The sequence below is a fragment of the Equus caballus genome, chromosome 1, assembly GCF_041296265.1.
Source record: "Equus caballus isolate H_3958 breed thoroughbred chromosome 1, TB-T2T, whole genome shotgun sequence".
Taxonomy (NCBI): Eukaryota; Metazoa; Chordata; class Mammalia; order Perissodactyla; family Equidae; genus Equus; species Equus caballus.
This window is the reverse complement of record NC_091684.1, coordinates 131,467,551-131,483,280: the sequence shown is the minus strand read 5'-3', so window position 1 is coordinate 131,483,280 and position 15,730 is coordinate 131,467,551. Positions and strand designations below refer to the sequence as shown.

General features: G+C 43.4%; 1 protein-coding gene across 4 annotated transcripts in view; it reads right to left on the bottom strand.

The window, feature by feature from the left end:
• PTPN9 (protein tyrosine phosphatase non-receptor type 9) overlaps positions 1-13,865 on the bottom strand; it is a 78,941-nt gene extending 65,076 nt beyond the window's left edge. For 3 of the 4 annotated variants that reach the window (XM_023653279.2, XM_070233271.1, XM_070233288.1), the window contains exon 1: positions 13,058-13,811. In XM_023653279.2, coding sequence (XP_023509047.1) covers positions 13,058-13,120 — 63 coding nt within the window. In that variant the 5' untranslated portion in view covers positions 13,121-13,811. Of the gene's footprint in view, positions 1-13,057 lie in introns of all 4 variants that reach the window. The other variant, XM_023653284.2, reaches the window with a different exon arrangement.
• Between the last annotated feature and the right edge of the window lie 1,865 nt (positions 13,866-15,730).

Here is a 15,730-nt window from a genome sequence, read left to right as displayed (position 1 = left end):
AACTGCATCTCACAGGAGTTTAAAACAGATGACAATTCACACTCTAACGAATTATGAGCATAGATAACATTCAGTAACCAAGAAATGGTACTTATGGTAAGAGATTCTAGGCTCAAGATCAGCAGTTCAACTATGAGTGGAAACATCTATTCTCTTTCCTTTGCCTCACTAGTCGCGTTATTCATTAAAATGAATTAAAACCTGTAAAGCACTTAGAATAGTGCTTAGCCATTATTTTTTTTGTTGTGGTAAAAGATACATAATACTTATCATATTTACCATTGGTAAGTGTTCAACTCAGTGGCATTAAATATATTCACAATGTTGGGTAACCACCAACACTATCTATACCCAAAACTTTTCATCATCTCCAACAAAAACTGTGTACCCATTAAACAATAACTCTCCCTTCCCATCTCCCCCCAACCCCTGGCATTCTACTTTCTGTCTCAATGAATTTGCCTATTCTAGGTACCTTATCTAAGTGGAATTGTACATTCGTCTGTGTCTGGCTTATTTCAGTAAGCACGTTCTTGAGGTCCATCCATATTTTAGCATATATCAGAATTTAATTCCTGGGGCCAGCCCCATGGCCGAGTGGTTAAGTTCATGCGCTGCGCTTCAGAGGCCCAGGCTTTCACTGGTTTGGATCCTGGGCGCAGACATGGCACCGCTCATCAGGCCATGCTGAGGTGGCATCCCACATGCCACAACTAGAAGGACTCACAACTAAAAATATACAACTATGTACCAGGAGACTTTGGGGAGAAAAAGGAAAAATAAAATCTTTAAAAAAAAAAGAATTTAATTCCTTTGAATGAGGCTCAATAATATTCCACTGTATGTATATACCATATTTTGTTTATCTATGCATCTGTTGATGGACACTCAGGTTGCTTTTACCTTTTGGCTATTGTGAATAATGTTGCTAAGACATGGACATACAAGTATCTGTTCAAGTGCCTGCTTTCAATTCTTTTGGATATACATCTAGGAGTGAAATGCTGGGTCATATAGTAGTTCTATGTCTAATCCTTTTTTTGGTAAGGAAGACTGTCACTGAGCTAACATTTATGCCAGTTTTCCTCTATTTTGTATGTGGGATGGTGCCACAGCATGGCTTGATAAGCGGTGTATAGGTTTGCGCCCAGGGTCCAGGCCCGTGAACCCTGGGCTGCCGAAGTGGAGGGCGTGAAGTTAATCACTATGCCACCAAGCTGGCCCCCTATGTTTAATCTTTTGAGAAACCACCAAACAGTTTTCCACAGTGGCACACCATTTTACATTCCTACCAGCAATAATGCCAATATTGATTTTCTTTCCCTTTTTCCTTTTTTTAAATTATAGCCATCCTAGTAGGTAGCACTTAGCGACATTAATCATCACAAGTTCTGATGTGGGCTTTTACCAATACTTGTAGTACTTAAGGACAGCACGACAACAATTAGAGGTTGTGACCTGTTTCCAAATTCAAGTGGTCCTAACAGTTTCATTCAAAACACAAGTTTCGGGGCCGGCCCCGTGGCCGAGTGGTTAAGTTCTCAGGTTCTGCTGTGGTGGCCCAGGGTTTCACCGGTTCGGATCCTGGGCGTGGACATGGCACTACTCATCGGGCCATGCTGAGGCGGCATCCCACATGCCACAACTAGAAGGACCCACAACTAAGACTATACAACTATGTAACTGGGGGCTTTAGGGAGAAAAAGGAAAAAAAAATAAAATAAAATCTAAAAAAAAAAAGAGCAAAAACACAAGTTTCCAGTTGCTTCCAATTTTCTCACAAAATCACCTCCAAAACTAGCATTTCCCTACCTTGATAACAACTAAAAAAGAAAATGATGCTTTGGGTGGCCAAAGGAAAAAAGAATGGATAATTTTCCCTTTTTTTTAATGTCTCTGATAACTTAATTTCATAATAATGCTCAGTTTTACCTATAAACAAATGGCTCACTGGCATTCAGTTCAAGAAATGTCAAATAGTTTCTCTAAAACATTTAAAATCCTAATCTAAAAAGATTTATTTTTAAAAAGTATGTTGGAAAATCCTATATATTTTAATCTTGCTAGCTAAATCACCTTTAAGTCCCTGACCTAGCGAGAAATACCATTTTCTCTTCACTTTGGGAGTTTTCCAGGCATGGAAGAGCGAAAGTCTCAGTGAGACAAACGGCCATTCACAAATAAAACTGTTTTCTTCTGCTCTTGTATTATGTTCAAACAGGCCTTTCTCTCAGTAACTCTTTTTTTTTTCCTTTATGAATTTAAGAAAGAGAAATTTTGGAAGTATAGCAAGTAAAAACCAGTAGAAAAAAAACCTTTTTTTGGAAAAATTTTCTCTCTCAACTTTTATACTTCCCAACAGTTGAGAAAGAAATCTAGTAGCTTAAGTATGGACAAAAAGATGGGTAAAGTGAAGGTATCATAGAAAAAAAATTTTCTAAACTGCAGTCTCATCCTAGTTGTTGATCAGCAAATATACCGTATATACTTGCCCATTATGCTGATGATAATATTTGAAAGATTAAATTCTCCGTTTAGAAAATTAAAGACTGGTTTTATAAAGGCAAAGAACAGACCTACAACATTCTGAGAGGTACAGTCAGAGACCCATATGAACCCTCAAGTCCATCAATCCCATTAAAGCATATAATTTCTTTCACAAGTAAATGTGCAGTAAGCAACTAAGAACAATGTAGCCAAATCTCTGTAGGAAAACTTGTAAATAGCTGAAACCAGGAATATGTTCAACCCACAAATGCCAAGAGAGAGCTGTTTCTAGAATATATGTATAAAGTTGTGTCACACACAGAAACACTGGTTAAGACAGAAGTTTACTAGAGAGAGCACTGCATTTAGTCAGGAGAGTCTGAGTCTCAGTGATGCCTTCCTCAGTAAATTACTGAAAGCCTCTGGACCTCATTCCTATAGCATAAAGATAATCAATCTAGGCAAAACAAAACCTGCTTCATGGGTTGTGTGAGGAATAAATAATGTCAATACAGTTCACTCATTCTTCAGCAAACATATTTTGAACTCACAATGTGCACTAAGGATGCAAAGAAGATCAAGTCCCTGCCCTCACTGTGCCTAAGAGGTCCTCCTCCTTGATGGGTAGCCCACAATTCAAGAACTATTTAGATAGAACTAGAGGGCAATTCCTCAAGGACTGAGAGCTCCCAATCCATGCTGAACAAGACCCTGGCAAATAACAACAGACAATGAATGATTGCTGAATGAATGAATGAACTATTTTTGCTGTTATCTGTAAAACTTTCCTCTCAGAAAAGGAAAAGGGACTACATAATTAAAGGAAAAAGGGATACATAATAATCGCCTCACTCACCAGAGGAACACAGATACTTCATAGCAACACTCAGAAACACGTGGAGGGGAAAGCAAAGACAACCCTTCCCGTTATTATCATTCCATGGCAGGGCTCAGTAGCGTTCTTCTTGTCATAGAAAATCTCCCCATCTCTGAAAACCTCTGCAAAGGCTGTGGAAATGGCTCATTTTATCCTCTATGATGGTTATGCTGCAAGATACTTAAGTTTTAAACTAGAGGTTTTCAGTACGTGAAGTCAAATTGCTGAAACCAGTATTTGGGGACACATATTTGAATAAATACTACATGTGTTAACCAAAGACCTATCTTTAACTAAAAAGTAGGAACTTGTAACTCTGTTCCTAAGAACTACAAAATTCTTCAGATATAAACTAGGGTTTCTCAACCTTAGCACTACTGACATTTTGGGCCAGACAATTCTTGGTTGTGGTGGGCTGTCCTATACATTATAGGACATTTGGCAGCATGCTTGGCCTCCACCCACTAGATGCCAGTAGCATGCCCCCCGAACCATGACAATCAAACATAGCTCTAGACATTGACAAATGTTCCCTGGGGGAGGGGAGGGGAGGGAGGGTTGTTTTAAAATCACCCTGGTTGAGAACCACTGAGATAAACAATGGAATGAGAATTTTTTCACGAAGTCTGTTTAAATAAGATATGGAAGATATAAACTGTCGTTCTTTGCACTCTATGAGTGATTTTTAGATCACCAGAACCTTTTATAGTTTTATGTGGAAAAAAAGATGATGATGATCAGTGCGCCTAAAGGTAATCTACAACCTAGAAAGAAGAAATAAACCAATGGACCAATGAATGGTACAAAAAGTGGTAACAGCATAACATGAGCTACAAGTAGCCTACTATCATCTTCTAGATACATTACTCATGCCTGATAACTGTTAGAAGTCTTAGGCTATCTTGAAATCTTCCATTTCATTGCTATAAAGTCAGATTCTTAATTTTTCTTCCTATTTTTATCCGAAAAAAAATGGTTTCCTATAGCAAGGAAGGCAAGAATACTGTTATCACAACTATTTATTGAGCATTTTGTAACTGTAAGGGATTCTGCTTACTTAAATTAAGCACATCTCCTAAAAGCTTCTGAAGGAAAGATGACAAAACAGACTCAAAATTATTAAATAAAACTCCTGGAGTCACAAAGGAAGCTAGACATTCCCAAAGTTTACCTAAGACTCATTTCCGTCACCTCCCAGAAGTCCCAGGTTTGACTTGTAAATAAATAGTTCTGCTTACAAAAAGGCCAGATTTGCATTAATCTTAAATACTGGGATTTACATATACATATATACATACATACATATTTATATATACATAATCCTAAACAAGTATAGAGCACACAGCATTTTTTACAAAATGTTATTGGTTTTAATTATAAAAGAACAGCCCACCACAACCAAGAATTGTCTGGCCCAAAATGTCAGTGTCAATGTCTATGTCTATGGTCACTGTAGAGAATCTAAAAAGCCTTTTTTTTTAAGATTTTATTTTTCCTTTTTCTCCCCAAAGCCCCCCAGTACAGAGTTGTATATTTTTAGTTGTGGGTCCTTCTAGTTGCGGCATGTGGGATGCCCTCAGCATGGCTTGACGAGTGGTGTCATGTCTGCGCCCAGGATCCAAACCGTTGAAACCCTGGGCCACTGAAGCGGAGCGCAGGAACTTAACTACCCGGCCACTGGGCCGGCCCCAAATATTTGGTTTTCCGCTTTGTTCTTTTGAGGAAGATTAGCCCTGAGCCAATCCTCCTCTTTTTGCTGAGGAAGACTGGCCCTGAGCTAACATCCATGCCCATCTTCCTCTACTTTATATGTGGGACGCCTATCACAGCATGGCTTTTGCCAAGTGGTGCCATGTCTGCACCCAGGATCTGAACCGGGGAACCCCAGGCCGCTGAGAAGTGGAACAGAAGAACTTAACCGCTGTGCCACTGGGCCAGCCCTAAAAAGCCTATTTTTTTAAAGATTGATTTTAATAATGATGTATATCATGTAATAATGATGTATATAAAAGCAAACGCAAACATAAAGATTAGCCAATAGTTCAAGCAATGAATAAGTAATTAATGGATTATTAACGTCCCCAGACACTTCAGTACTAAAGTCATAGATGGCTCTCTTTAGAATCTGCCCATCAATTCTGAGAATAAATTCTGGTTTCATAAAATTCTATAAGCCTAGTCAGATGTGTGCCAGTTGTGCTGGATAAAAAGACAAGAACCGTGCACATGTGTTTTGGACAGGTTTGGTATTTCAGAGGAAACCTGTACATATAACAGAAACTGTCTGGGGCTGGCCCCGTGGCCAAGTGGTTAAGTTCGCGCACTCTGCTGCAGGCTGCCCAGTGTTTCGTTGGTTCGAATCCTGGGCGTGGACATGGCACTGCTCATCAAACCACACTGAGGCAGTGTCCCCCATGACACAACTAGAAGGACCCACAACAAAGAATATACAACTACGTACCGGGGGTCTTTGGGGAGAAAAAGGAAAAAATAAAATCTTAAAAAAAAAAAAAAAAAAAGAAACTGTCTTTCCCGGAGGAAAATGGGATGCTTTTCTCAGAAGCAGAAACTAAAGAAAACGTCACCTCTACTCTACTGTTTTGGTCTCATCATTTTATAGTTTGGACCTAAGTGATAACCAATTCTTCATAAACAAACAACTCTTCCCATGGGCTCTGGAGCTCCTCTGCCTCCACCCCGGTTCCCCATCCTCATGCCATCTAAGTCAGGGTCTCAAGAGGTCTTTTCAAAATCATACGAAAGAGCTCAGTGCAGTAGGTACAGGCGCTCCAGCACTGAAGAGCACAGCCTAAACTACTGTTTAGGAACATCTACCCCTACTTCAAAAGAAGAGGGATAAAAAATGGTGACTATTCTAGCGGCCAGAAAGGGCAACCAAGGAGCTCTTGGGGAGGTGTACATAGGGGGGAAATGTGATAGTGATTGACTTGGAAAATAAAGTACCCCCAACTGTCTGAAACATCAAGGCAGGATGGTAGAACAGGTATGAAATGGCTGAAATTGCACTGGAGGTTTTAGTATCTGAACAAATTATTAGAGTCAGGGGCTATGACACCTAATCTTGACACTGCAGTGGACCAGCTATTCTGCTATAAAATGGGGCTTACTATTTAGAAGACAAACTTGGAATATCCCAACATTACTATGTCTTTTCCAAGACAATAAAGATATACAAATCAGAAAATGAGACTCAAATGTACTGACCTACAATGAGTTTTAACTTTTACCTCTGTAAAAGAGTTCAGCTCCCTTCTAAAGCAGGGTCTGTCTTACTTTTCCAATTCATTAATAAGTAATAAAGGTCAAATTACTTCAAAAAAACCTCCAGGTCCTGTTTTTTTTTTTTAAAGATTGGCCCTGAGCTAACATCTATTGCCAATCTTTTTTTGCTTCTTCTTCTCCCCAAAGCCCCTAAGTACATAGTTGTAGATCCTTCTAGTTGTGCTATGTGGGATGCCGCCTCAGCGTAGTTTGATGAGCGGTGCTAGGTCCACACCCAGGATCCAAACCAGCAAAACCTTGGGCCACCAAAACAGAGAGCGTGAACTTAACCACTTGGCCACAGGGCTGGCCCCTCCAGGTCCCTTAACATTCACAAAACTAAGTCCAAGACTCTTGATATGCTCAGAGATTTTAAGCGAGTAAAATTCTCACATCCAAATGAGATTTTACCTAATTGCCAACAACAATATCATTAGTTACTGGCAATAATGAAAATAATGAGAATTCTTCATTTTTCCCTCTCTGGAAGGCTTCAACCCAACATTATGAATCATTTAGTCCTTGATGTATGGTTATTTCCAGGGGGACAGATGACATTTAGCACAGGACATGTGAGGCTGTGGGAAAAGGGAAGTTCCTGGCCACAAGAACCAGGATAAAACCCCTGCCCTTGGGAAAAATGCCAAAAATCTCAGGAATTGATAAACAATAATGTACACCCGAAATTACACAATGTTATAAACCATTATAATCCCAATAAAATTACTTAAAAAAGATGCTAAAAATCTCTGAAGTCCACTGCAGGGCAGTTAAATTTTTAGCTTTACAAGATTCCGTTATAAGAACACAAACCACAGAACGGAATTAGAATAGGTTTTTGAAAACTACAGTATAAAGTTGCAAAATAACTATTTTCGGTCATTCATGAGAATCCATGCTAAGTGATGGTCCCCAGCGTGAATATGAATATTTTTTCCCCTTGGGATTGGGTTAAACTAACTTGGCTCTAAAATCTTTCACTATGCAAAGACAGAGAATATCACGATGACAGCTAACTTTACTTAGTGCTTACTATGTAAGCATCAGGCTAAGTGCTCTACATGCATCAGTTTATTAATCCTTACAACAATGCTATAAGTGCTAAAGAACATCAACTCCAAAATAGGCATTTTCTTTAGAGCCTTTGAAAATAATAAGCAGGGGCCAGCCCCATGGCCGACTGGTTAAGTTCACGAGCTCCACTTCTGCGGCCCGGGGTTTCAGCCGGTTCGGATCCTGGCTGCGGACATGGCACCACTTGGCAAAAGCCATGCTGTGGTAGGAATCCCATGTATAAAGCAGAGGAAGATGGGCATGGATGTTAGCTCAGGGCCAGTCTTCCTCAGCAAAAAGAGGAGGATTGGCAGTAGTTAGCTCAGGGCTAATCTTCCTTAAAAAAAAAAGAAAGAAAGAAAGAAAGGACTTTATATTTACACATAAACATATCAAAAAAAAGAATATATTCCTGACACAAAAACAGCTTGGTCTTTATAGTTTGCAGAGATAATATTCATCATATTTGTCTCCAAGAATAGTTATTTCTCTTGTACAAAAGAAAAAGAAGATATAGAAAAATTACATTTTTATTGTCACCACACCTCAAAATGGAGGGTTGTCAATTCTACCTTAAGGAACAAATTTTTTTCCCAAGAGTAACTGCATCACAATTTCTTGCATAGACTGTATGATAAGTTTCTGGTGGCAATACATAGGTCTGAGTAAAGGTTTTCCGCATTTTTTCTCTGTCTGCATTTTTTTTTTAAGATTTTATTTTTCCTTTTTCTCCCCAAAGGCCCCAAAGTACATAGCTGTGTACTTTTAGTTGTGGATCCTTCTAGTTGTGGCATGTGGGATGCCACTTCAGCATGGCTTGATGAGCGGGTCACGTTCGCGCCCAGGATCCGAACTGGTGAAACCCCTGGCCGCCGAAGCAGAGGGCACAAACTTAACCACTCGGCCATGGGGCCAGCCCCTCTGTCTGCATTTTTTAAACCATATTTTAAGAAGCATCATCAAAACCAAACACGTAGGGGCCTGCCCAGTGGCTGAATGGTTAAGTTCACATACTCCACTTCAGCGGCCCAGGGCTTCACTGGTTGGGATCCTGGGTGCAAACCTGCAACCACTCATCAAGCCATGCTGAGGTGGTGTCCCACATAGCACAACCAGAAGGACCTACAACTAGAATATACAACTATGTACTAGGGGACTTTGGCAAGAAGAAGGGAAAGAAAAAAAGACGATTGGCAACAGATGTTAGCTCAGGTGCCAATCTTTAAAAAAAAAAACCAAACATGTATATCAATACTAAAACTCATAAAATTAGCTATTATATACCCATGTAGGCATCTTACTAAATTGGCTAATTGCTTCATGAGAAGTTATGTAATATAATAGAGGGAACATTTGCAGTGGAGGCAAAATTACCTAGAGCTGAGTGGAAACCATGGCTCTATCGCTTGCTAGTATACGACCTTGGGCAATTTTCTTCTCTCAGTCTGAGTCTTCTCATTTGCAAAATGAGGTAATAACTCCAATCTTACAAGGATTAACCGTATGTGAAATGCCAGCATAGAGCCTGACTCAAAGCAGCAGATTAGGAAACAGTTACTGTTATTACTCTGTTGTCATTTATGTAAGCTCCTTAAAGGCAAATCATACTTTTCCTTGTAACTCAATTGTAGGCTCTATAATTACTGAAAACTGAAAAAATAAAAGCAAGAAACATCAAAATTACAAACAAGGATTTGGTATAATAGTCCAACACATACCTAGATAGGAAATGAGACTATGAAGTAATAATGACGACCTTCAAAACATATATCAAAATGAACAATGTCCTTATTTTTATAAGCCACTCTGAAAGGAGATGATGCTGTCTGTATTCAAATCACACACAGAACTACTCTTCATTCGTGCCATAAATATTTCTTTTCTTTCTTTTTTTGCTGAGGAAAATTAGCCCTGAGCTAATATCTGTTGCAAGTCTTCCTCATTTTTCGCTTCAGCAAGATTAGCCCTTAGCTAACATCTATGCCAATCTTCCTCTACTTTATTTGCAGGTGGCCGCCACAGCATGGCTGCCAAGTGGTGTACATCCATGCCCAGGATCCAAACCCGCAAACCCAGGCCGATGAAGTGGAATGCGCCAAACTTAACCACTATGCCACAAGGCCCACCCCTCCACAAGTATTTCTTGATTGTCCATTAAGTGTCAGTTACTATGCTAGGCAATGTGCATATGATTGTGAGCAAAAGCAGACACAGTTCCAATTCTCATGGAACTTTCAGTCATACAACTGCACAAATAGTGTAAACTTGTGATAAATGATGTAAAGGTCAGTAAGTGGTATTCTGAGAGCCAGTAACAGAGATCTAACCTAATTGAGGAGCCCAAGGAAGGGCTTCCCCAGGAAGTGAAAGCTGAGAGCTAAAGAATGAAGAGGGAGTTAACAGTGGACGGTGTTTCCAGATAGAGGAAAGTAGCTTGTGCAAAGATCCTGCCACAGGAGGAAACAAGCAAAAATATAAGACCAAAAGGCCAGTGTGCCTGGAGCAAAGACAAGAGCTGTGAGAATTAGCTAGGGCTCTAGACTACACAACTGCGAGGACTTATAGACCATATTCAAGAGCTGTAATATCCCAAAAGCAAAGAAAAGCCACTGAAGAGTTTCATGAATGCTTATTTCGGGGGGGGGCAGGTAGGCTGAAGCTGAAGGACGATGATTTGCAATTTGCCTTTGGCTTCTGCAATAAGAGCTAAAGAAGGTAGATGGATCAGGTAGGAAACAAAAATTCCCTCAGGGTATGACAATAGCTTGAGGGACCAAGGGGATGGGGATGGGGATGGTGGAAGAAGTTGATGAATTCAAGAGATATTCAGTAAAACCTGATGTATAGTATTCAGGGGCTAAGGGAGAACAAAGTATCCAAGGAAACTTCGAGGTTTCTGATTTTCATGACTATATAGAAGGAGATACCATTCAGGAGGGATCTGCTCCAGAAACATCTTTAGAGCAGTTTACACACCCCAAAAAGGGCCTAAATGCATTTCACTTTGGCCTGAACCTGTTTCAACTCAGTTTGGTCCCTTACTTTACTTATGAAACAGGGTTCCAAAAGATGTTTTGCTTCTTCCAAAAATCAAATTGACTCTCCAAAGTACAAGATTTTTCCAACACTGAAGATACTTCAAAGATTCTGCCACAAGCTTCAAAATCAACTCCAAGTGACTTCTAAAACTGGCGTGAGCAATGGGGCAGCACTATGGAGTGAATGTGTCATTCCCCATGACGAACTATTTTGATAAGACTAACACAAATTTGCTGTTTAATTTAAATATTTTAAGAAATCTTGACAGTTTAGAGTACTCTTATGTGATATTAAACTAAAATATGAAATTTTATCAGGCATTACAATAACTGGAACTATGCTGCTTTTATGTTTGTGTTTCAACATTCTGAAATGCCTGTAGAAAACTCGGCATTTTGGAAGAAAAGGTATGATTAAAAACAAACCATACAGGGGCTGGCCCAGCAGGCAATAGTTGTTAAGTTCACGCCCTCTTCTTCAGCAGCCTGGGGTTCGATGGTTTGGATCCTGGGCATGGACCTACACACTGCTCATCAAGCCATACTGTGGCCACGTCCCACATACAAAATAGAGGAAGACTGGCACACATGTTAGCTTAGGGTCAATCTTCCTCACCAAAAAAAAACCCCCAAAAAAAAGTCTTCATCTTAATATATAACTATTTTACTGTTTCCATCCAGTTCTTGTTAATGCCCATCACATTCACTCAAGGTAAAAGATTTTTACTAACCACACGTGTGTGTATGTATGTATACACTATATACAAAGTAAAGCCAACACTGTAGTATTTACTTTCTTCAGTTTTAACTTTTTAATTTGCAACCTAATGTCACTTTCATAGTGGAATACTGGATGCCTTTCAGTCTTAGAAATACAGAAACTTCAAATCTGACTAGCCCAAGGAAAGTAAGTGAAAGAAAGAGTTTTGCCCCTTTAATAGCAACCTAACACATCACACCTTAGTACTGAAGTAATTCCCTAATTCTGGCAGGATGGCCTCCTTGGCCACCTGCTTGCACTAGGCCCTAACTCAAATTTTATTAACACACAACTGCAGTTACCAGGATGTTACCACCACTTGTACACAGCAACAGAATTCTTTTGTTTTTTTTCCATGCTGATTTTATCTCAAGGCATCAAAAGACAACACTGAGGTCTGAGGCCAAATATGAATAATGTCATCTCCGCAAATGAAGAGAAAAGTCAAGGACTTTCTAAAAATCAGGTCTTAAGCCCATTAACCAATATTAGCGTGTAAAACCAGACTGTCTTCATACCAAAGACTGTGCTACCCAATGTGGTCCCTGGGAGCAAGGGCTGGAGAGCTTAAAATGGGTTACCAGCATGGTTCATCTTTTTCTTTCAGGTGTTTTTTTAAAAACATGGAATCAGTCTATGGCTATACTTGAGTATAGCTTAGGCCAGGTATGGGAGCGCCAAGGAAGAGACAGCAAAAAGCCTTTAGGGGTTCCAATCTTAGCTAGCAGACTTTCCTATCTTCCTCACAAGGAGCGGTCCATGTCTCCCAGCAGGAATGTGGGAGAGGGAAAGTTCTAAGGGCCCTGGGCTTTTCCCTCACCCAAGCCCCCAGAATGACACAACAAACCACTTCCTTCTGGGAACGGAGGGTCATAAGCTTTAGGGGACAATGGAGCTCAATCCCGGCTTCAGAAAGATGGAGACAAGGAGATGAGACGGGGGAGGATGGAAGTGGGGGTCAGGGGATGGGCCCAGCCCGAGAGCTGAATACGGCAGTCACCGCCAGGGACTTCGGGAGCAGGGACCTTGCAGCATCTGTGCGAGAAGGCCTGCCACGGCCCTCTGAGAAGCCCGAGGGGCTCGTTGGGAAGTCTGGGGCATCTGTGCACCAGAGCCTATCGCCACTCTCCTCGGGAGGGGAGACAGTCCCCGCAGGAACCCTCTCCGCGAGCAGGGGCTTTCCCTGCCCTTTTAATCACAAACCCTCACGGAAAGCAGCACAAAATTTATAGGGGTGGACGGGCCAGAGGCAAGTAGGTGTCCTGCAAATGTCGGGGAGGGCTTGACAGAGGGAAAGGGAGGCCCCCCAGTTCGAGGAACTTTAATTGCCACCCGGGAGCGGGAGGGGGCAAGAGGAGGCCCGTCAGCCGCAGGGACAGAGGAGGCCAGGAGCAGCGTCCAGCCGCGCCCGGAGTTTCAGGGGACGACGGCTTGGGGCGCGGTCGCGGCGGTCAGAGGCCCGCGCCGGCCCGGAGGCGCGAGGAGCGCGGGTCGGCGGCAGACGCCGCCTAGGCCTCGGGGGTCCGGACACACCCACCGCGCGGCCGCAGGCCCGCTTACCTGCTCCTCCTCCGGGGTCAGCTCCGGCGGCATGGCGGGCTGGGGCGCGGTCGCGGGCTCCATGCAGCCGCCGCCGCCGCCGCCGCCCGGCGGACACCCGCGGCCCGGAGCGCGGAGAGCCCGGGGCTGGCGGCCTCCGCTTCCGCGTCGCGGCGCCTCAGCAGCCCGAGGCCGGCTCGCGCATGGTGGGCCCGCGGGGCTGGCGGCCGCCAACGCCGCTCGTTCCCTTAAGAAAAAGCTCTCCGAACTGTCGCTCTCTTCTGGGCGGAAATCCTTTATTATTTTCTTCGCTCCTTTCCTCACACTCCGCCTCCTCTCCCGGAAAAAAAAAAAAAAGTGCAAGAGGAGCTAATAGTCAATCGGGATCAAAAAAGGAACTAGGGAATCAAGAACTTTCTAAGCCCAGAGCGAAGGGTCGCGGCGGAAATTTCCTGAAGGCTGCCGGCCTCGGCGTCCCGCTTCCTCGGCGGCGCTCCCGCTCCTCCAGAGCGTGACGAGGAGGCCTCGGGGATGCGGGCCCCGCGACCTGCGCGGCGCCCCTCAGCCTGGTTCCTCAAAAGCCGCGGCGGCGAGCGGGAGGGAGCGAGGGAAACGCGCCCCACTCCGGCTCACCGCCAACGCTGCGGCCGCCCCGCGGCCGCCCGAGCCCCCCGCGGCTCCATTGAGAAACGGAGAGTCTCATTCACAAGCAGGCGGCGAGAAGGGCCCCGCGGAGCGAGGACGCCGTCCGGAAGGGGGAGACAGAGAGGGACCCGGCGCGGGCGGCGGGGGAGGGAGGGGAGGGAGAGGAGCGTGAGTGGGGGAAGCTGGGCGGTCCGGCGGGGGGAAGGGGGGACCTAGAGGAACCAGGGCGGGGGAGGGGCTTCGGGCGTCTCTGGACTGCGGAGAGGAAGAAGAAGGAAGAAAGGAGTCTGAGTTTTATGAGGTTAAGCTCGGTGAAGGAGGAAGACAGTACATTCGTTTGAAAACTAGCTGCTGACGGGCACCTCGCCGGGGGTGACCTGCTGCTACCACCTACGTGAGGAATGCACGATCCTCATCTATTTCCTTGTCACTGCTGAGTGAAAGACCCTGGAGAGATTGCCTGCGAGGTCCAGGATGCTCAAGTGGAGGCACAGACCCAATAATCGCGGCCTTCTCTCTCTTTGCCGGCCGCATCCTGTAATCCATCACCAGTGTAGCTAATTTTAGTCCTTCACAAAAGGAGCATCTGATTTCGAACCTCATTCAGGAATCATGCAGCTTTTGCAAACCTTGATTTTCACTCACGCCGGCGCAGCAAAGAGCTTAGGGGTTTTACAGGGTACAGTCTTGGAGTCACTTTGGGGGAGGGGAGCACAGGGAAGTCAGAGCTGGGTCTGGTATGTTTTTGCATCATTCCAGACCAAAAATAAATATTCCAAAAGGGACCCAACTAACAAACGCGTGCCACAGCTAGTCACAAGAGCTGAAGCCCTGGGAGAGAGACCCAAGCGAGGGAGAGAGACCCAAGCGAGGAGTCTTCAGATTACTGAGGAAGGTGCTCTGGGCTCTGATGCTACTTGCAGGATTTTATGAAAGCAACCTCTGACCTCACCTCGTGTTTCTGCGTCGTTGTAATAGGAACTTCAGGCTGCCCTTGGTTAGAGAAGAAACCCCTGGTGCTTGGATCTGTTTGTCAGGTAGGTTAGTTTATCCTTTGCACCAAAAAGGCTGACTCTGGGTTGAATTCATCACCCTACACCGGAGTTAGAGTTTCAATATTGCAACTAGACGCTCCTCCGGAAGACAGTCCGTTTATTTAACAAGTACGTTTATATGCCGGGCACTGGGCTATGCACTGGAGTTACAGCAGTGAACAAGACAGTGGTCTCTTCCACATGTAAGGATATGGAACGATCCCTGAGCTATGCTATGAAGTGAAAAACGCCAGACTCAAATAATGTGCATAATATGGTGTCAGTTGTACAAGAAAAAAATACTAAACATATGTTTGTAAACTTATTTACACATAGAAAAGCTTTGGGAGGATACACAAGAAAGATAACAGTGATTGTCTCCCAGGAGGGGAACTGGGAGTCTGGAGAACAGAAGGGAGAGGAAGACTTTTCCCTATATGCTCTTTTGTACATTTTAAGTTTTAACTTTAACTTTTTATTGAAGTATAACAGACATAAAGTGAAAATATATGTGTACGTACAGCTTGATGAATTTTGATAAACTGAACACACCCATGTAACCAGCATACAGATGAAGAAATGGAACATTCCCAAGCCAGCCTGGTGGCTGAGTGGCTGGGTTCCCATGTTCTGCTTCGGTGGCCCAGGGACCTGGCAGCACTCATCAAGCCATGCTGAGGCAGTGTGTGACATAGCAGAACTAGAAAGACCTACAATTAGAATACATAACTATGTACTGGGGGGCTTTGCGGAGAAGAAGAAAAAAAAAGAAATAGAACATTCCCAACTTTCCAAAGCCCTCCTTATGTCCCCTCCCAGTCACTACTCTCCTCAAGAGTAACCATTACCTTAGCTTCTAACAACGTAGTGTGTGTCTAAATTTTGCATGTGGATGTCTAACCTTTTCCCCACACAAAGTTTTTTTTAGGAAGATTAGCCCTGAGCTAACATGTGCTGCCAATCCTCTTTTTGCTGAGGAAGACTGGCCCTGAGCTAACATCCATGCCCATCTTCC